Below are 25848 nucleotides of genomic sequence, written 5' to 3'. Positions count from 1 at the left end.
GATGAATGGATAAAAAAAATGTGGCATCTATACACAATGGAGTACTATGCAGCAATAAAAAATGACAAAATCATAGAATTTTCAGGGAAATGGATGGCACTAGAGCAGATTATGCTTAGTGAAGCTAGCCAATCCCTAAAAAACAAATACCAAATGTCGTCTTTGATATAATGAGAGCAACTATGAACAGAGCAGGGAGGAAGAGTAGGAAGAAAAGATTAACATTAAACAGAGACATGAGATGGGAGGGAAAGGGTGAGAAAAGGGAAATTGCATGGAAATGAAGGGAGACCCTCATTGCTATACAAAATTACATACAAGAGGTTGTGAGGGAATGGGAAAATAAACAAGGAGAGAAATGAATTACAGTAGATGGGGCAGAGAGAGAAGCTGGGAGGGGAGGGGAGGGGGGATAGTAGGGGATAGGAAAGGTAGCAGAATACAACAATTACCAATAGGACATTATGTAAAAATGTGGAGGTGTAACCGATGTGACTCTGCAAGCTGCATTTGGGGTAAAATTGGGGGTTCATAACCCACTTCAGTCCAATGTATGAAGTGGGTTATGTCAAGAGCTTTGTAATGTTGTGAACAACCAATTAAAAAAAAAAATACTGGGGATTGAACCAGGACCTTGTGCTTGCTGGGCAAATGCTCTACCACTGAGACTCACTACCAGCCCTCTTTAAATTAAACTTATTTTTTAACTAATAAAGATATGTATAAAAATTATACATACAAAAAAAAAAAAGATGGTTCCTCATATGACTTAGCTATACCACTCTTGAGTATTTACGTAAAAGAACTGAAATTAGCATACTATTTAGCAAGACATGAATACCCATGTTTATAGAATTATTCTAATAAAAATAAGAGCAACTCAGAGTTTCAAAGCTTGTATGTTTCTCTCATATGTGGACACTAGAGAGAAAAATAGTGAAAAAAGGGGGTTCATAAAAAGAGAAGGGAGACCAGTGGCATAGAGGAAGTGAGAGGGAGGAAGGGAGGGAAAGATAAGGTACTAGTGAATGAAATTGCCCCCAAAATGTTACATGTATATATGACTAAGTCATAATGGATTCCATTATTATGCATAATTATTTTGCACCAATAAAATTTTAAAAGATAAACAGAAGCATAAAGCTAAATATCATATTTCAAATTATTCTTTAGTGTTATTAATTCTAATGCGGTCTCCCTTAAGAGGGTATAGGAGGGAACATTTCTCTAAAAGAGGAGAAAATATTCACTATAAATTAGTAAACCATGCAGCAGGAGAAGTCACTCTTGAAATGCAATAATTTTGTATCCCTGCATGAAAATTTACATGAAATGCTAGCAAAATGTCTCCAAATCTGCATGTTTCACAACAATAACAACTACCAAAAACATAATCTATATACTTTAGTATATGGGACATTAAATCAATGATTGTAACCTTATAATTGCCCCTCTTACTATGTATATTTTTAAAGCATAATTAGAAAATATGCCTAGATAGTTTTAAGACTAAGATTTAATATTTAGATTAAAGTAAATCAAATCCATAACAAATTAAGATAAATTATTCAGAATTGTAATAAAAACTTTAGTGGCTGCAGTAAATGTGTTATATAATTGCTTTCAGTGCCTATCTAAAAAAAAAGTTAATCTGGAGTAACACTATTTAGAGAATGAAAATGAGATATAATTCAGAACTGTCTTCTGTATTCAGGAGGAAAAGAATAACTATAAACAGAATTAAAAAGTTAATACACTTTGAAATCTACCTCATCATAAAACTAGAACTCATGATATTCTGTTTCTTAGTTTACTTTTAAGTTATCCATGCTTTTAATCTGTACCCTCAGAGAATTCATTTAACCTGGTTTCATATATAGTTGGTATATTTTAGTTTTCCATTTTATAGACAAGGCAACTAAAGCAAAGATAGGTTAAGCCAAAGTGACATAAACTAACATAACCATTATTCCTACAAACTCCTTTCATGGTTACATTTCAAAGATATGGCTTTCCATCCCTTGAGAAAGTAAATAATTATTATTATAAAAATGATTTATTATAATAAATAAATAAATAATAATGCTATAATTTGAACCCAGGCAATCTTATCTAGATTATTGCACAAGTTTATCTAATCTCTAGCTTTTGCTCCTGCTCTATTCACAATTCATTCACCACATAGCAAGCAAAATGAATCAGAAAAACATATTATTCCCTGTTTAATGCCTTCTGACAATTTCCCACAAATTCCAAATTCATTTGTACAATTCACAGGACTCTATGTAAATCCCTGCCCCTTTCTCTGATGTCAATTCACCCTCACCCTCACTCACAACTTTATATGCACTCTGACTTACTACTGTCTGTCCTATAAGCAAACAAGAGTGGTTCTTTCCACAGTACTATCAAAGCAAACAAACTGCACTTAGCAAAATGAAACAAACAATGAAGACTTCATTGAAGGTTACTGCAATAGTAGAAAGATAGAACTAAGTCTTCACTCTGCTGAGACAAAAACTGGTAGAATTTTTCAAAGGTAGAAGTCAGAAGGACAGCTTAGGTATCTGTGCATACCAAAAGGAAAAGTAAACTTGTACTTTTACACCTTGGAGCAAGGTGTCCACTGAAGTTAGGCTCCCACCCTCTCACAGAAACTGAGAGATAGGATTGCCATCTCCTTTGATAGTTACTTTTCAAAGAGATGGTTTCCAGATCCTTGAGAAAGTCATTTCCTGGGTTGTAAAATTTGCAAGAGGTTTTATAAGATTAACTAACACACACTTCAAAGGAACAGGGAGAGAATTTATAATTACAAGTTTTGAAAGGAAATGCTCTAAGTGAAGAAATAGTAGGATCTATAATCAGGTAAAAGCCTGTGTTTAATAAAGTTTAATAAAGTTAAAGGAACTATTAAGTCTATCTTGGCCAGAGCCTTTGCCCTCATCTCCTTCTTTCTGGAATGTTCCTCAACCAGCTCACAGCATGACCCACTCCTTTTTGTCATTAGGGTATCACTTCTAAAACATCCTCCTTAAAGCTCTCTCTCCTACTAGAATATAAACAACCTGAGAGCAGGGACTTTGAGGTTTTATAAGCTGACATAGCTCTGACACCTAGAACTCTGTGTGGCATGTTGTTTATACTAATGTACTTTTGTTAAATAGAAGAAAAATAGAAAGTTCAGCATTGGAAAGGAAAATTGTATATGGCAAAGAAATACAAATATGTCATATAAAACTAAAGATAATTTTGTTAGTAAATAGAATAAAAGTAAAATATCTTTTAGTTAATGTGTCCAGTAATAAAGAGGATCCTATGACCCTAATGATATCAGAATAAGAATACATGTCTATATTTAGCTTGGTTTTAGTGTTATTTGACCCAGAAGAAAAGTTCAGGGTGACATCCACAGTTTGACAAATTACTTAAAATTAAATAGAGTAATATGATATGTCCTGCCTATTCCATAAAGAACAAAGGGGTTTTCCCTGCAGATCAGGAACTTGTGAGAAACATGAAAGCAGAAAAAGAGATGAAAATACTTAATGAATATAATAATTGACATATAATTACTAATGGTTTAATACTATTCAAAAGAAATAAGAATAATAGATTTATATCCCCATAAGGAAGGACATCTGATACAGATATACCTTAAAACATAAAGTAATAATGGGTGATATAGAAATTAACTAACTTATTTTAAATTATTCTGAATAATTTAAATAATAAGTAACCGAGAAAATCCTGGACTTTGATTATTGTTTTTAGTTTTGTTCCTAAAGTTATAAAGGTTTAGAAGTGGATGCTTTTAGAATCTTAAGTTAAATAAAGCCCTGGGTTGTTGATTTTCAGATATACAAATGTATAAATGCAGAAAAATTTTTAGGAAGAGGTAAAGAGTCAGAGAAATAAAGAGCAGAACAGAATAGACACTCCATCAAGCCAATAGTAGTAACCCACTGGTAAAATATTGGGTTTATACATTTCCATCTTCAAATCAGAAAGACAAATAAAATAAGTTCAGTTAAATAACTTTGTTCTCAGCCTTGATTTCCAATAAGTGAAAGATAAATGGTTCACTATAACAAAGTATGCCTCAATTAAAAGAAAACCAAAATAATAGTTTTCTCATTTAATCCATTTCTTTTGTTTTATTATTTTCTACTAGCCTTTCCTACAGAGTCCATAATGGATTCATAACACAAAGTTATATTTACATTAATAAATAATTTTTGTTCATTATTCTGAGATTTTTTAAATATCTCTATATCCATTATAAAATGTATAAAATCTGTAATGATGCTTATAATAACCCAGTAAATAAAATTATCATCTACATTTTAGAGATGAGAAATTTAAGTACAAAAAATGTAAACAGGTTACTGTAGTGTAGGAGTTGGCAAATAGTAGTTCTAAAAGACAAATTCAGTTTCTATGAATCTCAATCATACTCTTTACACTATTCCATGAGGTCCACAGTGCCACTTTCACTCCCTTACGGAAGACTGGGATAGTTAGTACAGGATAGAATGATTCCACTTTGGCACTGTCTTAATCTCTACTTGTTATTTACAAATTCCCTATGTCTTCCCCAAAGAGTTATAGAGGCTCAGTAATGAAAATATAATTTGTCTGTTTATGTTTTGCAGCAAAGCCAAAGAGAAAGTGGTAATACATGCTATACTGAAGTTTAAATCTTGTTACGAAAATAATGCAGCAAAATTTTGGGACAGAACTGAAACAATTTTACGTGAAAAACTAAAGGGCCAAACTGGGTCATTATTTATAGATTCTTCCTCATTTAAGTTTTCAGGTAAGAATATGTATGGCATAGAATGTTTTTTATCTTTTAATTTGAACACAGTGTTTCATTATGCAAATGAAAATAGTATTCCTTTCTTTAAATATTATTTCATAGAAAATGATAACTATATTTATCCTTTTCTAAAGTAATCAGGATCCCAAATAACATTTCTCTGCAAAGCAAGACAGCTTTAAACTCATGGCTTATTCTGTGAGGAATGATGTCACCTGATGTCTCAAGAATCTAGATTCCTAAATTCCAGAACAGTTGAATCCCCTTTAACATGAAACTTACTTCTCCATATACCTTTAGTAGAACTTATCTCTCTCACTGTCACATACAATCTAATTCTTATTCTTGGGCACATAACAACATGTGAAAGACAGCCTCTGAAAGGTGGGGACAATAATTCTTCTGTTCTCAGAATAATTAGTGTCTCTCAAAATCTTGATAGAAGTAGAGCCAACAATGTGCTGGGCTATTGGTTCTCTGCTAAAGAGGGCTAAACTAAGATGGGCTATCAATTCTTGTCAAAAAAATTTTTGACCAAGTACATAAATGTATTCCTATCCAAGGAAGGGCTAATAGATTTGGGGGAAAAACTTAGCCAGGTGTTCAGTTCATTTGCGTGGAATACCCAAAGAATCAAAAAGCAAAACCTGAACATGCTGCTGTTAGATAAGCCATTGCAAAAACTCATCTGCTAAAAACATGAACTCAAATGTAAATAAGCAATATAATATTCCTAGTATTCTTGCAAACTTTAGGAACATTATGTACAATCCCAGGAGGGATTTGGGAGACTTTTTCCAAATATATAATTTTTTCTCAGTAGTTTTGCTAAAATGCCTTCCTACAATTCACTCCGATTTACTACTGTTACTCCTATAAGCATACTATAGTGGTTCTCACCACAGTATGAAGAAACCACACTTAGCAAAATTCAACAAGCAATGAAGATTTCATTGAAGTTTATTGCAGTACTAAAAGGACAGAACTAAGTCTTTACTCAGCTGAAACAGCAGTCTACCACTGAGTTACATCCCCTGTTAAATGTAACCTGTACTTTGATATTTCTTAACTTCTATCTGTTTCCATAACTTCTCATCCCTCCCTCTTCACTCTTCATCAGCAGTTAGGTGCCTCATAAAATTGAGTGTGGTTTTAAGGGTACAGGAGCAAACCCAGAAGCTGACAAAGACAATACTTTAAAACAACATTTGATATAAGTGATATGAGGCTCACATTCATGACAGTTCTCACCAAGATCAACTGTTAGTCTTCACTCATCACCAGGTAAATGATATGTGCCATAGGGAACTCTAAAATTTATTTATGCAAACAAAGTTGCTGTTATAGCACCTTATTGAATATCCTGACCTTCTTATTCTGACCTATTAGCTTAGTAACTTAGCACCTGCACCTAAATATTTCAAAGTAGTGAATTTCATTTTCATATAAGCTGCTAACATAGTAGAAAGTCACAACTTCCTACAACTGTGACTTAGACATTAGTGGCCAGTAGTATTAACTACAATGAATCACTGAATACAGCATCAGTTTCCTATACTATTATACCTAGAGAAAGATGATATAGCATAATGGTTAAAGCCATGGATTCTGCTATGAAATTGTCTGAGATTTGAATCCTAGCTCCTGTATATATTAGATATTTGACTTTGGGAAATTTAAACATCTCTGTGCCTCAGTTTAAGCATCTTATCATGAGAATGATAATAATTAAAATACTTCATATGATTGTTGTTAAGATACCAAATACCTAATTCACTACAAAGCACTTTTTAAAACATGACTTATATCAAGTATCCTTAATTATTAAGTTTTATCAAGAGGAAAAAAACATTTGAAATGTACATCCTATGGATTGTGTGTCTGTAAATCAATTTTATAGATAGATAGGCTATCTTTTTTATTAATATTCCTGCTCAAACTTCCCCTTAAACTTGGGCATCTCTGGGTGAAGGGGAAGGAAATGGAGACATTCCTAAGGAAGAATGAACTCCTAAAGCACTAGGAAAGTAAAAGCAACCTCCCGTTAAGCTCTCACCAAATAAAATCACTTTATCTTACAGGGTCTTTCATTTCTTCATCTGTAAAAAGGAGATAGTTTGTTTTTTCTTAGAATAAATGAGCATATACACTTATGATAATACTTGGCATAGAGCAAGTACTCATTAAATACTGACACAGATAGATAGATAAGATAGATTATATGTAGAGATAGAGATATAGATATAATTCATGTGTGTACATGTGTATACCAAGTAATATTTTTTCAGACATCACAGTTATTCTTCTGATAGCTGAATTTTTAGATGTTCACTGTAAAACCAATTGAGCCTTAAAGAATATATGTACATGCTTTTTATATATGGATTCAAAGCAGGGCAATAAGCCCATTTAAAGAGATTTTACAAGCCTTGGGGAATTATTAACTATTTATTAATAATTAATAATTATTAATTATTTACTTGATTAACTTTTAATTCTCATAGAATTAAAAGTTAATCAAGTAAAGTGTCCATTAACATTTCACTGCTTAATAATTATACCTACCTCAGGAAATTTGTTGTATATAGCTTTTGGTGGTTATAATGCTAAATCATAACTAGGAAAATGCTTGATCATCTACTATTGACTGTTTATTTATCCATTTTATGAATAATTACTGGTTGAACACTGACTATGGCCCAGGATGTTTGGGGAAAATTCTACCTTACTAATTATTTTTTAATTTATGCCAAATGTTGAATTCATTTTCTTTCCCTATGTACATACCAAAGGATAAAAAGATATATAAAAATGGTTCTGTTTGATTTCTATTTTTTTCTATGAATGATTAAGATTAAAAACCAAAATCTCACAGAATTTCCATTTAGTAGTTTTATTCTCTATAAATGCTATTCATATTAAGTCATTTATTTCAGATCAGTATCAAAATTAGGAATAGTAAATATAGGTTACTGGTTTATAGTTCAGAGAAATACATAAAAACACATAATTCATTGCACAGTGGGCATTTAGGAAGCTTTAGAGTGGGTGAAGACCTTAAAAATCTCTAGTCTGTTTGCCAAAATCAAGACTCAGTGAAGTAAAATGATTCATAGTAACTTAAAAAATGGACAGATCCAAGACTTGAACCCATCTTCTCAGCATATTTGTGTTCCTACATTTATTTTTTGGTTTTCTGTTGCTGAGGATTGAAGTCAGGGCCATACATGTGCAAGGCAAGCACTCTACCACTGAGCTACATCCCCAGCTCCCAGCACCTTTCTAGAAATTTTGATATAGGGTCTCACTAAATTTCCAAGGTTGGCCTCAAGCTTGGGATCATCTTCCTGAGCCTCCTGAATAGCTGTCTCTACATTTTTTAAGAATCAGTTCGGAACTTAATGATTGCACTAAAAATATGCTTAATCTATAAAGTCCTAGCTTTAAAAAAAATCTGTCTTATTTTTCCTAATCTATAGTTTACCATTCAAAATTCAAATCTTTTAAATTCTGTCCTCAGTTCTAGCAACAATAAAGTAAATCCATATCTAACTTAAAGAATTACTCAGGTAGGATAAAACAAAATATTATGCAATACTAAATTTAATTAATAATTGTGAACTAATTATACAAATGCCTTGGTAGGCCCTTTGGGGAATTTAAAGAGAATATTGTCTCTCTCAGAAAAAAACTTACCTAAACTTACGCTTACACTAAGAGTTAGTGTTGATGAAATGAGAGGCAAAATTAGAATCATTATTTCACAAATGCATTTTAAAGTTTTTCAGTATAAACTTCGTGATGTGGTTTGGACCTAATGGTGTCTTCATTGGGTAAAAGCAAACACTGACAGCAATTGCTCAATAAAAACAGCTGTATTTAAAATATATATATATTCAATTAAATAAAAAATTTTAAAAAATATTTTCAAAGAAAAAAAAAACAGCTGAAAACTCTTTCTGAAGCAACATGCCCAAAGTCCCATGTTTTTCAGTCCAAGGAGCTCTACATCCTTGTCACCAGGTTTAGCCGATAATCCCAGGTGAACTCAGAAATATGGTTCCCATGTAAACTCTTTCTTTTCCTTCAGAGCACTTCTCTCGGTTTTTAATTATATATTTACTAAGATATAGCCTACTATTTGACTACCAAATGTCTTTCCTACCAGTCTATATTCTCCATGAAAGCAAAGGCATGTCCATTTTTGTTCACTATTATATCTTCAGAGTCTGCCAAAAGCCCTGGTATATAGGAGTAAATAGTTGCTGGGTGAATTAATGAATTCAATAATATCAAATCTGTAACTGACAACCAAAAGAGGAGAGAATATAAGCTCAACTAAGGTGAGAAGCCCTGAATAAAATTATATGATAGCTATGTTTACAGTTCTTCCAAACTCAATACATAGTACTATTCCAGATGCATAGTAAAATTCATTCATTTTATAAAATTGTTGCCCTAGGACTTTAAAGCTTATTTCTCCTGAAGAACCCCAATTGAGGAGCTGTTTTGACAAGTGTGGCTCATGTATGCTACAAGAAGATATTGCTGCCTCCAGATTTAGGAGTTAAAGAAGGCTCAAATATTAAGATCCATGAATATAATATGTAATCCCTTTTATACATATTCCTGAATCCCATGAAAGATGACAGTGCTAATACCTTCCAAGTACTAACAAAATCAGTATTTCTGCAGTCTTTGTAAAAATAAAGAAATGCCTCATATGCTAAAGTGAGGGTTCTAAATAAAATACCTTATAAAGTTGAAAGCTCATAACTTTAATAGGCATATTTAAGACTATGACTATCATTTGTTTTAAAAAATAATGATCACTTCCTGCACAAAAATGCCTTGTATATAATGTACAATCAACCTGGCAAATTGTATTAGTATGAAAAATATTTTTAACTACTTAACTCTAAATCATAATTGGCTACAGTAAAACTTCAAATTATATATAATAGAAAGAATATAACAAAGACTTTCATACACAAGTATGATGGTTCTGACTCACTATAATGAGTCTGACAAAAATAACAACGAAGCTTAGCCTAGCTCTCCTTTGTGAGCATCTTAATAACACTGGGGTATGAATTACGTTACTAGAACACATTTTATCACATGGCTTGATCTTGAGACAAGGAATGGCTTCATTGTATCATGCCTTAAGCAATTGAACTAACCATTCTTTGATAAATCAGAGGATATTTTGATAAGGTTGTTGTTATTATTATTATTATTATATGCTTTCTTAATGAAGAACAAATTTTTCAGCTCTATCAGCCTGTTTATAAGCAAAATTTTTAACACTTGATGACCCCAAATTCCTTAGAAATAAGTCTTTTTAAAAAGGTAAGTTTTCTGAATAGTTTGCATCTTACCTTTTCAATAAAACATAAAAGTTATTCTTAAAATACTGTTTTCCAAAAATATCTCCCATAGTCATAACAAACTTCCTGAGCACCTCTATGGATATCCACTAATAAACAGTGGATATTGTGCTGCCCTTGAGAAATGTAGAGTATTGGCAACTTCTCCAAAAATTACCTTAATATTTGAGGTTTTAAACTCTCATTTTTGTTCTTGAATTTTGTTTATTTTTCAGCCCTCAATGTGAACCAGAATTCCTGTTGTCATTTCTAGTTTCTCTATGTTTTTCCTATGATCTTTTTTCTACCTAACCATGTTTCGATTCATTTTAAACATTTTACAGTAGTTTATATATAAAAATTAGAAAAGCAAACAACTTTTGAATAAAGGATGTTGGATCTTCTTATTTAATTATATAAACTTTAGTACATTGAAATTTGGCTCCTCAGACACTTTTATTTCCTGATACTTGACAACTTTATTACAGAGAAAATAGTTTCAATTCTCTCAAAATACAAAAGACATTGTACCTGTTGGTATTTCAGAATGCCTTTCGACAAAATCAGGAATTCACTTTAAAATGATATTGTAGCTTACAGTTTGAAATATGTACTATTATATTATAACTAGGTATCAGATACTTTCCAGATATCTAAAGTATAAATATTAATAAGATAGCCACTATATTAAAGATGGCTAATACTACTAAGGCACATGAGATACACTTTCAAAAAATTTTTCATAAAATAAAAGTGGCCTACCATACTAATTGTTCTTTTTTTCTAATCTCTGTCAAAGAAAAAAACCACCATAATTTTCTAATAATTATTTTTGGTAGTTGGGTCCTGATTTTTAAATGAAGAACCACCTAGTAAGCCAATTCATTTAAAGAAGTAAATTCCAGAGGAAAAAAAATACATTCAGTATGAACAAGGGAATATTACCAGTCGATAGTTATTTTGCATTAGAAATTCTTACATGGAAGTTGGCAAAAAAATATAAAGAAGAGATCTGAGAAGAGGGGATAAGACATAAACCTCGGAGAAGCTACATTTTAAGATGGGTTTTAAAGAAAGCAATGGCATGAACTGAAAGATCCACAAAGCCTTTGCTGGATGAAATACCAGTTTTGTGCCATCAAATGCAGATCCTTAAAAGATGTCTAGGTACCTGGACAAAGCTAGAAATTTCCAAACTGAAAATGATAACCTAAATATTAACTTTCTGTTCAATATGTACCCTCAAAAGGGCCCTTCCTTAGAAAAACAAGTATGACATGTAAAATGCATAAGACATATAATCACATACATTACTACTATGTAATACCGCAACATGACTAAGTGTACTCCTGGGTATATGTCTTGTACTCCCTGCATCATGTCAGCTTTTTGTATTAATTCCAAAGCTTAAAGTCAACAGTGGCTTGGATTATAAAAAAGCACATATAATATACAAATAAAAATAGGTAATTCTGATTTTTCATATTTCTTAACATATGCAAAAGAAAATGGGCACAGGTCTATTTAAAAGTTATATGCACCTGTGCATATAACTCGTATTAATTTAATTAATTGAATTGAATTTCATCATTAACATTTTCTCTTCATTGTCAAAATGATAAACATTGAAGGCATGTACTATAAAAATACCTAACCTACATCACTCTAGAGGAATTAAAAATGATATCTAATGTATAAACCCAGAAATAATAAGTCTAATAAAAAACATAAAGAAAAGCATTTATTGAGATTAGATATGCAGCTAGGTGACTAATAAAAATGTGCAGTGAGTGAAGAATTCAGATCCAGGCTCTGTGTCTTTGCTTTTAACTTTTAATTATTTTTCTCAATAAGTTTCTGTACAATTATAGATTAGAGTTTTCATAAATCTATCAAATGAACATTTTAAAATATCCCCTATAAAGCACATTCCATAATAAAATGCAGCTGAATTATTCTATATTTTTAATGTTAGAATTCTAGGAAAACTATCTGAAAAATAGGATTTACTAATTTATTTACCATTTGGAATCATGTAAAGTAAGGGTCACTTAAATAGAGTTAAAGCCTGTGGCCTACATAAAATTTTTATTATAAATGAATTTACCATTACTGTAAAATTATTATTTATATTTAGAATCATAAAGTTTAGGTTTCGTTATTATCATCTATTTTAGATTTATTCTTTCCAGGAAAAAATATTCACTAGAAATTAGACTTTTGCGGGAGCCCTCTTTACCAATGCATCTAAACTGGTATGCACTGGACATGGCTCAGTGGTTAAGCACTCCTGAGTTAAATCCTCAGTACCAAACTAACTCCAAGAGTAGTCATGGGCATGATTTACTACAGAGCCAAGAGCATATAAACATTTTGTTCTAATCTAATATTCAACAGTCAATAATTGTGCTTATTTTTCCCTGGGTGAAATAAATTTCCAGACTCCCTCCCAAGAGAATATATATTATCAGCAATTCCAAATCCCCTTTATGCTAAGTGACTTTTCTTGATATATCCAATTTACTATGCCTAATTCCACCATAGTATGTGACAGTCCTGAGGATTAAATGCAGGGTCTCACACAGGCTAGACAAAATGTTCCACAACTAAGCAGTATTTGTAATTGCTTTCGTTATGTAAAATAAAGAGGAAAAGGACAGGGCAAGGTTATAGGTTATAGACAAAAACGATTTTTAAAATGAGTAATGATATTACCTAATGACTTACTAATATTAAATCCGTGACTTTACAATATAAATATTTAGTTGGGAGGAATTCTATACTTCAATTTCTATACCTCTTATAAATTCCTGGCTCCTATTAAGTTTATTATTTGACCAAGACCAGTTTATTTGAGTTTGATATTTAAAATATAAAAAGAATTAAAACTCGGGTCACTCTAAATAAAGTTTGACTCTTCCTTTGATTTGGTTGCCCCTGTTCAATCCAATCCCTCCTACCCCAAACAGTGACAACAAATCATACACCAATTGGGATATCTGGTAAGAAGGTGCTTTGTCCCTGAGCTTGAGAAGAGGAAAATTCCAGAATAAGGGCCACCAGCTGGGTGGAATCCCCAGAGCTACAGTGTCTGAGAGGCTGGTAGGGTTCAATATAGTCAGATAGATCCAGGTAGACCGAAAATAATTGATGACCTCTGTCACATCAAAGTTGGATTTTAAAATGTTTCATGTTTTGATGCAATTGGTTTGGAAAATGTCAGAATGTAGAAAGATTGGTGGAAGTAGAACATTCATCATTAGGCAGGAATTGTTTCAGTTAAGAATTATCAATGGTAGTTCCGGTGTAGTGGTACATGCCTGTAATCCCAGTGGTTTGCAAGAGAGGCTGAGGCAGGAGGATCGAAAGTTCAAAGCCTCAGGAATTTATTTAGGCCCTAAGCAATTTAGGGAGACCCTGTCTCAAATGAAAAAAAAAAAATGGATTGGGGACATGGCTCAGTGGTTATGCACTCCTGAGTTAAATTCCCAGCACCAGGAAAAAAAAAAATTATCAATGAAAGGTAGTTGGCAGCTCATGCTACAGCCCCTAGCTTCTCAGTTTTCTTGAGCTTAAGGATTCAGGGTCAGGCTGAGCAACATAGTGAGACCCTAACTTTAAAAAATCATCAATGAATTACAACAGTTTATTTTATGTACTTATTTAGCTTCTTTTTTGTGATTCTGGAGATTGAACACCAAGGCACTTCACCACTGAGCTACATTCCCAGACCTTTTTTGTTTTAAGACAGGATCTCATTAAGTTGCCCAGGCTTGCCTCAGACTTGCTGAGGCAGGCCTCAAACTTATGTTCCTCCTGCCTCCAGGTCCCAAGTTCTATTGCATTGATTTTTAAAATTATCTAGTTGTCTATATTTTCCACTAGATTCAAAAATTATTGAGAGCAGGAACCATGTCTTTTCTTGGACTACTGGCCCATGGGAGTAAACCAAGGCACATTTGCTGAGCTGTTTTATTTTTTTTTTTAACTGCTTTGTGTATTATCCTCTGATTCATCTTCTCCTTGGCAGAGTCAATGCCACTGCTTTTTAGTTGCCTCCTTTATATGACACAGTGTAAATAGAGTGTCTTAGTTTACATTGTTGAATTCTTTATTCAGAGACAAATCTGTAGGAGTTCCAGCCTCTGAGTCCCTAGGGATTTAGGAATAAAACACAGTCACAGTAGTGACTGAGTCCAAAAAATGATGGCTTAAGTAACTTCCCTATTCACTGTAGCCTGTCTTTCACCTAACCAAGTGATAATTATTCTATTGATTCAAAACATTTCTTTCCCTTAGCAAGCCATGCATGAATAAAGAAAATTTCAAAGAACCAAGAAACTTCTGTGAATATAATAAGGTTTTTAAACAATTACCTTTAAGTATAGGAGTTTGCATTTTTCCTGTCCCAGTACAAGTTTAATTATTTCTACAAATCTAAATATGATTTGATATATTTTACCAAGCATACAAAATTCAAAACTGTACACTGGAAATATCTTCTCAAATAAAAAGTTAGATTCTGAAAGGCAAGCTGTGAAGGATATGATATAATGATGCCAGTTTTCTCTTCAAACAGGCGTGGCTCACATCTTCTTACATCCCAACTGCCTGTTGAATGACTCTGGTTTTTGTTCAGGCAGGTTGACTTTCTGGTAAAGGATTCTTTGTCTACCCAATGTATTGTGCAACCTAATGTAAGAGTATGTAACTGTAATTGACCTGTAGAACTGGTGATACACCTTCTTCACTTTACAGAAATCCAAGAGCATTATAAAAATGAATCTCCAATGACATTTATAGTACTTACTTCATATAGCAGCTGATGATTCCTCCTTGAAGAGGAACTCTTTAAGCAGAAATTGCTAGTAGGTTTATGGTTCCCTGTATCTGAAATTTGGAGCATGACTCGTTGGTTTCTCCTTTCTGTATACATTTCTCGCCCAAATTAAACAGGTTTGCAATTCTTCAGGGATATGAGGTACATAGAAAAATTATCTGGTGTAAATAATTTCATTCTGCAGCGTTCCTTAAAATTATTTTTCTAATAGACAATGTCAAAGTCTGCCTCATTGCTAAATGACATTATTTTTTACATAAAATTAATGGAAATGGAATGGCATGCTTAACTGAATGTTTCAAATAAGTGAAAATTACCACTTAAAAGAATATTAATTTTAAAAGGATTAAAATATAGTAAAATGTACTCAACACAAAATATACTGAATGTAATAATGTATGTGTCTGTGGTTTTTTTTTTTGCTTTCCTAATTAGTAGTATTCTTTCTTAAAGTATAGTGCCTTAAAAGTCTTATTCTAGTTCCCCAAAAATGCAGAATCTAAGACAAAAGCTTGCATGCAGTAGTAGATCTGACAAAAAGAGAGTTGGCAGTTCTACCCCCATCCCATGGGACCTAAAGAACTGTACTGCCATATGATTACACATGGAAGCATTTTTCTATTGTCTCCAATCTTACTTTGGTCAGTGGCTCAACCAGTATAAATTCCTACATGTCCTAATTATTGATCACTGAATATTCTGTGGGTTTCTTCTGGAAGAAAATAATTAATATTAATAATTAATAATATTTAAATAAATATAATATATAAATAAAAAATAATATTTAAATAAAATGTGCTGACTTGAGAAGGGCACCTATTACATTGACCTGAGCAAAGCTTATCCAAATTTACATGATCACCACAACTATCACATAAAGAAATGAGCCAAGATTTAAAGTGGTCATAAAAAGGTGTTAAATACATTCAGTTTTCTAGTGATATTGGTTCAGGATAATGGTAAAGGTCATCTTTTCTCATATATTTTAGTACTTTTCAGGACCAAGACTGCTTTTTCAAATAACTTAGGGTGCCAGGCATAAGTGATGCACATCTGTAATCCCAGCAGCTCTTGAGGCTGAGGCAAGAGGATCTAAATCCAAAGCCAACCTCAGCAACTTAGTGAAGCCCTAAGCAACTTAACAAGTCTCTGTCTCTACATAAAAAATAAAAGGGTTAGGCATGTGGCTCAGTGTTTGAATGTCCCTGGGTTCAATTCCTGGAAACTTAGGGTAAAGAACTTGAGAGTCTCTTTAGAAACAGAATAATAAGTACAAGGACTTTATTACTCTCTATGGCAATGTATGAACATAGAAATTATACATTCAAGATTGAATAAAATGATTATGCCTACAAAATGTTTCTAAAACAAAAATTACTATTAATATTTAAATAAAATGTGTTTATAACTGTACATATTTTCATTTTCTTTTCTCTTGACTTTTAGATATTGAAATGCCGATAGCAGAAAATCTTCTTCATACCTGTAAGTTAATCAACAAAGAGTTGTTTTCTATTGAAATTTAATTTCCTTGAATGCCAAAAAGACCTCCATTTGAGAGTCAATGTTATTATACCAACAAAGGTGTAAAAAGGATGCCTGCTTTTAGAAACTTGTATAAAGGTTACTGCAGTTGCCTTACATTGATTGATACCATGGATTTAAAATTAGAAACACATTATCACATGCCATAATGGCAAGGAGTCCTACTGACAAGCAATATAATTAAGAACCTATAATCTAAAATCAGCTACATATGAGTTTTGAGTCCCATCTGCTACTTATTAACTGCATAAATTTACATAGCTTACTTCTCAAAGCCTTAGTTCCAAATTGTTGTGAAGATAAAAATAAGGTGACACAAGCAAAGTACTTATAAGAGCATAGTGCTCACAGTAAGCTCTCAGTACATGTCAGCTATCTGCATTTTCTGTTTTGCCTCTGAAAACTAAGCAGATATGTTTGTGCACAGGTGCTTTAGGTGCAAGTAGCTTTTCTTCCTCATACACCAAGACATTCTGCTTTCACTCTCCCACTGCCGGTACTGGGAAATATGATCCCTGGGGTTGCTGGAACCTGGTGCAAACTGTGGGGAAAAGCAATGCTTTTATCTGGGGTCTGAGACTAACTGGAGCAGCTGGATTAAAGGAATCACCCTCTAGAACCAGGTGACACTGACCCTATCACTTTTACTATATAGTTACTTCTGAGAAACTTGGGCAAAATTTAAACATAGAGCTGTATTACACTTTTTTCTCTTTCATACATATTGACTGAATAATCCTCAAGCATCTTAATAAGACATCTTAAAGTAAATTTTCCAGTGGAAAACTTTAGTACCCATAAGATCAAAATTCACATTTGGGAATTTGTCAGGTTCATAGGAAAGAAATAGTCAAGAAAGAAATAAGAACAGTGATAAGAATGAGATCATCCAATTTGTCTATCCTTGGCCTACCTAGGATTTTAAAAAAGAGGAATAGTCAAGAAAAATCAAGCAAGATTAAAAGAAGAATAGAGTTTTGATATATAACATGATAAAGTGTATTAAAATACTGTAATAGAAAAAGGGAGTAGATATTAAAAGGGTAAAGAGACAATAAGAGCTCGGTAGATTTGCCAGTGTTTCTGAAAGTATCAACCAGCAATCTCTATTATATTCTTTAAATCCTTGAATTTACCATAAGATCTCTTTTGACATAACAAAGTTACAAGGCGTCACGTAGAACTTCAGCAAAGGTAATAACAAGGTATTACTGCAGAGGTGGTGGCTCAAAGCTTAGCAGACACAACAATCATGAGTAAATGAGAACTTAGAATGGAAGTTGACGCATGGACAGAAATTAAGTGAGAATTATGAGTAAGAGCAAAAACAAGTAAGTCATCACCTAGGTGAAGTTCCTATTCCACAGAGAAGCATCTTTGTTTTTATATTCCTGTGAAGGAAGTAGAATAAAAGCCAACTTCCTTTAGGAGTTGTCCAAAAAGAAGGGAGGATAGGGAGGAACCATTATACCTCTGGGTTCTGGATTATGTGTTTTATCCTTTGTAGCGTCCATGATGAGGCAGGGGAAAGAAAAAGACAAAGAAAAGGGAGTTACAGTCAGTGAGTCAGTGTGAGGGCTCTCACTTAGAAATAGCAGCCACAGAGACTCCATCCAGTTCAGCTAAGTGATTCTTAATGAAGTGGAAGCCTTAACAACCTGAGAATAACCTAAAATTAAAAACATATAAATATATAAACATAAAAATATATAAATTTAAAAGACATTAGAGGGTCTGTAAAGCCTTTAAAATAGTCTGGATGACTCTTTCCTGTGCTGCTAATATCTTTCTAACTTTAGGAAAGAATATCTCAAAGTACATTTAGCATTCTGTATAATTGATATGCATCAACAAAAATATTTTATAAGCCCATTTCTAATAATAATTATTTGAACTTTTATTACTTGTCATCTGTTATTCTCAAAGTACTTTACTAAAAATAGATAATCTGTGAAATTTGAGAAAAAAATCTCTGTAAAGAAATTAAGCCAGCTAATATTTCCAATTTATTTATATATTCTCATTTTTTATATAAGTTGCTTTCTCTAATATGGGGTGTCTCATCCTTTACACTATTGACAGAACCAAACATTCTTTTTTTCAGCAGCACTCCTGTTTAATACAGGATATTTAGCAGCTTCCCTGGCTTTTATCCACTTGATATCCGTAGCCTGTCTGAAATATACCAGTTGTGATAACAAAAATGTCTCTTACATTTCCAAATATTCCTAGGGAGATAATGTTCAAAAGTGACTCTGGTTAACAGTCACTGCTTTAATCTATACACCTGCATTAATTATAGTAAGTTTTGTGGGTTTTTTTCCCCACTCTCTAAATGCTTTAGAACATATCTATTAAAGAAAAGAACTTTGTAATCAAGTATCATTTTTATTATACTTGGTTAATATTTGTTGAGCTCCTTCTATGTGCTAATATTCTCTATGGTAAATTCTGCAGATACATTTTTTAAAAAGTTGTGATCGCTACTTTCCATTAATGAGATAGTAAAAGGTACCATAAACTGTTAAAGAACAAACTTGGTATTTAGTTGGAGTAAAGTTAAGTTAATCAAGGGAATCAGAGACAAAACCAGATGGAAAGAATACTGCAAACTTGCTTTAAAAATTTCAGAGTCTAGCAGTTTCTCTGGATCTAAATAGACAATAAAGCATAGTCCCAATTCATAGAATCATGAAACTTTGGAAACTGGTTGGCTATCTCCACATGTCATTTATCTATGTAGGTATTGTGTATTGTGATGTTAGTGGGAATACCTTTCAATCTATTTTGTGTCTCTTCAATATCTCTTTTACATTCTTGTTTACTCATACTTTCATAGGAATGTTTTCATAGAACTAATTCATTGCTAACCCACACCATTCACTAAAATTAAAATGCACACATATCCCTGTGCAATTCAGTAATGTAACAGTTATTTTCTTCAAAATTCAAACCTATAATTTGAATTTATCTCTTACATCAGGTCATAGTGAGGCCAAACAGATATACAAAGCATTTGTGAGTGATAGCTATAGGGGAAGACAATGTCAATCTATTTTTAACAAATTCTCAGTAAATCTCATGTCAGCAGTAACTCTATCCTAACTTCTCCAACATGGTGAGATTTTCCTCAATCATTAATAGGGAGACATATTATGAGAAGTTTGTTTACTACAGCAAAATTAAGCAATATCAATACTGTTGAACTCTATTTTAAACAGGTTGTGGGCAACGCACAATAACTCGCTCTGGCAACAAAATTGCAGGGGGTCAGGATGCGGAGGAAGGTGAATGGCCCTGGCAAGCTAGCCTTCAGCAGAACAGTGTCCACCGATGTGGAGCTACTCTGATTAGTAACAACTGGCTTATCACTGCTGCTCACTGTTTTATAAAGTAAGCTCTGGCCCGGATGAAGGTCTAAAAGTCACTAAGTATCTAAAGTTCTAATAAATATATTTCAACAATGTGGTCATAAACTATACTTCCAATTCTTCAATATTGTGAAATATACCCTCAAAATTACTCAATGATTTATAAGTAAAATAATAGATATGGTCAGTTTAGAGCAGGATTTGTGGAGTGTCACTATTGGCAGTTTGGATAAGATAATTCTTTGTTTTGGAAAGCTGTCCTGTACTGTGGAATATTAGCAGCATTCCTGCTCTGACATCAGCAGCATCCCTCAATATTGACAACCCAAATGTCTCCAACATTGCCAAATGTGGGGAGAAAGTGGAACCCTGCTAAGAACCACTAAGTTAGAGTTATTTACTTCAATTTTATAAAAGAAAATTTAAATTCCAAATTGAACATGTATCTTACATTTCTTTTTCATCATTATAAAAGTTGGTTTCATTTATTTAATCATAAGTATTTTAATACATGTTCCCATAAATCTACAGCCTCATTTGAAATGATGATTTTTTTAAAAGATATATTATTACTCAAAAAGTGTGGACATTTTTTTCCTAAAAGATACTTACACTTTTGTTCAATGATTCTTTTCATTTTGTTTATTAAAAAGAAATCCTTGTCAATCTTGAATGACTCTCCTCAAAATCATGCTTGTTTATTATGTTTTTTAAGTAGGGTTTGAAAATGTTCTAGCAGCACTATTTGTAGTACTTAATATACAAATCCTTGAATAAATAATAATAAGTCAAAAGTATTTTCTTTATAGTCTTTAATAGTTGAAAGAGTATTTAGACTATTTCTTTAATTTCCATAAATGCACTCTTTTCAAATATCCGTGCTCACTTTTTACTTAATATTGTCTTATGTTGTCACATTTATCTTTCTAGGTCTCTCTTTAGTATTTTGGGGATTTTCTATTTCAACTAAGAAATAAAATATAATTTCTCTGGGTTATCTTTTATAAGACAGTAAACAGATATTCCAAGTCTCATCTTTTATCATTATTTTTATATTTTCTTTTACATGTAGCTTAATTTTGGCATGTTTAAAAGTACTATGGGGACTCCAACAAACCTAATTATTTTTAAAAGATTAAGTCCTACACTCTGAAATATAGTATTTTTAATTAAATCTTTTTTTTTAAGGGAAAATAATCCCAAAGACTGGAATGTCAGTTTTGGACTTCTTTTAAGTGATCCAAAAATACAACGAACTATCAAGGATATTATAATTCATGAGAACTACCATTACCCTGCACATGATAATGACATTGCTGTTGTGCATCTGTCTTCACCAGTATTATATACAAGCAATATCCGAAGAGCATGTCTTCCAGAAGCTACTTATAAATTCCCACCCAATTCAGAAATGGTAGTCACTGGATGGGGAACATTAAAGTCTGACGGTGAGTTTTGAACCTCCCTCCATTACATAGCTTGAGTTTTAAGAGCTAAAAATAAATCTACTCAGAATTAAAACAATCTGAAAAACACTTTCTCTGGATCATTTTACAGATGATAATGTGCAATGGATTGAAAATGATCCTCAACATAATTCATGCAAAACTCTAATTTCATAGAGCTGTTTATCATAATTCCCCTAAAAATGGCAGTTTTTACAGAAATTTATTATTTAGATACACAATTTATTTTCCTTCATTTCATTCATTCATTGAATAAACATTTATTTTGATTATGGTCTGGATACTTTAAAAGATAAAATAGACAAATACCTCAACCTATTTTCTTAGCAAGGAACAAGCTTTTGTTCTCAATAAAGAAAAACAAAAATTTCAAAATATAAGAAAGAAGTATAAACATATATATTATGTGTCATGCATGTAAATGCCAAAGGAAAAAATAAGGACTCCAAATGATTGAGTACTTTCAATGCAATGAGAAGAGTAGCCCTCATAAGTAGGTGATACTTGAGTAAGGTCCATTTATATAAGTGCATCCTTATGACCCTAGTGATAGAAATATTTAGTGGCTATTTGTGTTCATATATGTATTTTGAAAAGAGAAAAATAAAGTTAAAATTAATTCTAAGATTCAGAATTATAGTATTAAACAATTGAAAACCTAAAAATAATCATGAAATTTATCTTCTGGGATATGAATTTTGAATTTTGCTTTCTAAGGCATATATGTAGTAAGTATAAAATTCTAAAAACAATTTTTAAACAATCTCATCACACACTATGTCTAAGTGTGATAATTAAATTACTAATTTTATTTAGTGTGTTCATAAATATTACTTGCTTCTTTGTTACTAAAAAAGAAGAAAAATAAAGGTTTAATAAACATGTTTTATGTTGATTTAGAAATTGTACATAGTGTTAAAAGTTAGATACTAGTAACTTAGCCAGAGAAATTAATATTGGTTTTAGGAAAAATATACAATTTCCTTCCTTTAGGAAAAAGTCCTAATATACTCCAAAAAGGATCAGTGAAGATTATAGATAATAAGACCTGTAACAGTGGAAAGGCATATGGTGGAGTTGTCACACCTGGAATGTTGTGTGCTGGGTTCCTGGAGGGACGTGTGGATGCCTGTCAGGTAAATCTGCCTAGTCCACTTTCCAAAATTTTTTCTTATAGTTTTAAATTTGCAATTAACCAATTCAATTTTCTCAGTTTTTAACAGCTTACATATGTTGCATAGCCAAAGAGTCTAATTAAAATTATAGTGTTATCATTTAGGACTCATTAGAATACTGAAATTCTAAATCACCCAATCTAAGAAGTAGTGAATGGAAATAGGAAAAAGACTCAATTAGGATTAACAATGAAGAGAAAAACAGGTTACTAGTAACTTTATTTTGCTCTTTGAGACACACTGAACTGGTCTGGTAAAAACCTATATATTGGAGCTCTCATAATTTGGCTCCAACATTCTAAATATTTATTTATTTAACAATACTTACATGGCAACCCCACGTGCCAGAAGTTCTTTAAAAATATTAATTTATTCTAGTTATGGAAATTCTCTGTTACATGTTCGTATTATTTTAAACCCAATTTCTCAGATGAGGAGACTGAGACAAAGAGATCAAGTAACTTGTGTAAACTCACACAACCAGTAAGTAACAGAGCTAGAATTTCAATGCAGTATATTTGACTCTTGTGCCCATACTCTGAACTCTAAGTTTCCACTGATTTTACTTAATGTGCCTCTTATGCTCCTATTGCTGTTTATAAACAATAGTCCTAAAGCTATCAAAAGTACTACTGTAGTTATTTAGGCAGGCAGAATCAGTGATAAGATAAGGAAGAATCTCATTTTATTCTTCCATTCTTACACATAGTGATTATTTATTTACTACTATGTGCCAGATCCTGTGCTATGTAAAGAAAAGTTAAAATGAATGGAGCACATTTTTACATTCTAGGAGCCAGTGAACTTGCAAGCAAGTGTATACAATATATAATTATTATCTCTAATAACATATTTCCATCTTTATAGTTGTTCCACTAGCTAAACCTATTCTTTGATAAGAGGCACTTAAACCCCCTTCCTTCAATTTTCTCTCAGTCCATTACCCCCAGCCTCACGACTCCTAACTTTATGAAACCTAGAACCCACATTTTATTATTTCAACCACTCTGTTTACAATAACCTCAAAAACTTAATCTTCTACTCTTCCCACACCTGAATTATTATCTTCAATCACAAAGTAGTCTATCATCTTTCTTTGCTCTTACATGAGCACACATAGAAGAAATTTTACCTTCTTGTAAACAGCAGTAATTTACTCATAGATAGGTCTAATATTATAATTCTTTAATGAATCTCTCACTGAGCTAAGCCACACCTTTATTATATTTTTTACCTATCTATCCCACTATGCCCATATTTTTCTTAACATATGATATCTCACTGAAATATTTTCCAGTGAAACAGAGTCTACCAATGGTTGGCAGAGAGGTGAAGGAAATGGAGGGATGTTGTTCAAAGTGTATAAAACTTTTAGTTTTAAAATTAATAAGTTATGGGGACTTTATATATGGGGACCTTATATATAGGGTAGTGACTTAATAATGATGCATGGTATACTTGAAATTTTCTATGAAAGTAGATTTCATACAAAAAAAATATGACATGATGAACAAGTTAATTCATGTAATTGAGAAAATTGTTGCACAATGTAATTATATATCAAAACATCACATTATACACTTTAAATACAGGCAATGTTTATTTGTCAATCATACTTCAATTCAAAAACATATAAAATACATCCATCTGTCTGAAAAGAAGGATACAGAGATGTGGACTTACATAAGTGAGCTGAGAAGTTGAAAGGGACAAGACAAGGAACAGAGGGATTACCACCTGTTATTTTCCACTGACTCTAAGAATTATGCTAGGTTCCAGGCAATAGAACAAGATTTTTTAAACTATGAAATGACAAGAGTTTGTAATGGTGGCCTGAGAAATGAGAAATTGACTAGAGACACAAAAAAAATTCTGAGAGGAAATTTTGTAACATGATTTTATTTCCCAGTGTATGGATGAGCACAGGTGATGGGGAGGATGGTAAGAAGCTGAAGATACTGTTGATAAGAGTAGGGATATGGATGAGTCAAAGAATGTAACCTGCATAACGAAAGATAGAAGGAGAAGAAGACCTGATATACTAATAGGAAGGTGAAGAGAGAATTGGTATTCTTAGTGAGGTTGAAGAGCAGGTGCAGGGCATCATTGGAAAAAGTCAAAAAAGGGTTGGTACATAGAATCATAATGCTGAATAATGGTGTTTCAGAAGTGGAGCAGTTCCAGGTAATGACAAGGAGTGATGTAAATAAATGTGTAAATGATCAAAGCCAGGGAAGCCAAGACACTGTGGGCCAAGATGCATCCTATAATGCATGTTAAAATCATCTAGGATGATAGAAAAAAATAGAGCAAAGGGAAATCTAAATGCTAAGAAATGTTCCATCACTCGGGGAATGGCTAAAGATTAATGGATGAAAATTATAACAAGTTATAGAGAGGAGTTAGACAAATTATACAATTCTGGAAATGGAAGCAAAATTTAAAAACAGATGAAGAGCAATAGTCCAGTGTTAGCACTCAATAAATACAAATCTTCCCTTTTTTCCAGTATCTGTCTGGAAATAAAGGACATGGAGAGATCTATCAGAGTTCCTCAATATACTGATAACTGCATAAGCAATAATACATTCAGTAGCTCCTTTGTATAATGCCCAAATTGAAACTTTCATATGTGCTTTCCATTTTTATATTGTTATATCCAAATATATATTTGAATTTAAGTAAATGAGCATATGGCAAAGAATATTCTAGACTAAATCATTTTAGTTTTGAAATATCTAGGGTTCTTTTTTCCTCTTCTGCTGTTTTTCCCTATTCTTACTAAAAAAAGAAAAATAAGCAATATTCACCTTTAAAACATAGTAATTGTATACATCCTTTTTCTCTCTAGGGTGATTCTGGTGGACCATTGGTTAGCGAAGATTCAAAAGGTACCTGGTTCCTTGCTGGTATTGTAAGCTGGGGAGATGAATGTGCTCTTCCAAACAAGCCTGGTGTCTACACTCGAGTGACATACTATCGAGACTGGATCATGTCCAAAACTGGTCTGTAGGGTAGAAGTCCTCTGTAGATTAAAGCTTAACAATGCTTGTTAAAAATGTTTCTAATTCTTATATATTACCTGTTCTTCATATTTAATGAATGAAATTTAAACATATAATTTTAGAAATATGAAAACTTCTTTATGAAACTATGAACCAAGACATACAATTTTCCTCTTTACCCCTTTCTAGCTTGAAAGTAGTTATGTGAATAAATATGTTTTCAGTTTATTGAGGAACTATTCTTTAATGATTTGC

The 25848-nt window shown here is 32.3% G+C and overlaps 1 protein-coding gene across 1 annotated transcript in view; it reads left to right on the top strand.

Annotated features, from left to right (window-relative positions):
- Positions 1-25601, top strand: part of LOC308654091 (transmembrane protease serine 11C-like) — a gene marked incomplete at its 3' end in the record, with an annotated part of 56821 nt that extends 31220 nt beyond the window's left edge. Inside the window, exons 5-10 of the mRNA XM_081303055.1 lie at positions 4656-4819; positions 16478-16516; positions 19798-19969; positions 21136-21395; positions 22407-22549; positions 25440-25601. Coding sequence (XP_081159181.1) covers positions 4656-4819; positions 16478-16516; positions 19798-19969; positions 21136-21395; positions 22407-22549; positions 25440-25601 — 940 coding nt within the window. The remainder of the gene's footprint in view (positions 1-4655; positions 4820-16477; positions 16517-19797; positions 19970-21135; positions 21396-22406; positions 22550-25439) is intronic.
- Between the last annotated feature and the right edge of the window lie 247 nt (positions 25602-25848).

This window comes from Spermophilus citellus (genome assembly GCF_964194105.1).
Source record: "Spermophilus citellus genome assembly, chromosome: 8".
NCBI classification, from domain to species: Eukaryota; Metazoa; Chordata; class Mammalia; order Rodentia; family Sciuridae; genus Spermophilus; species Spermophilus citellus.
The sequence above is the reverse complement of the archived record's forward strand: the minus strand, read 5'-3'. Positions and strand labels throughout refer to the sequence as shown.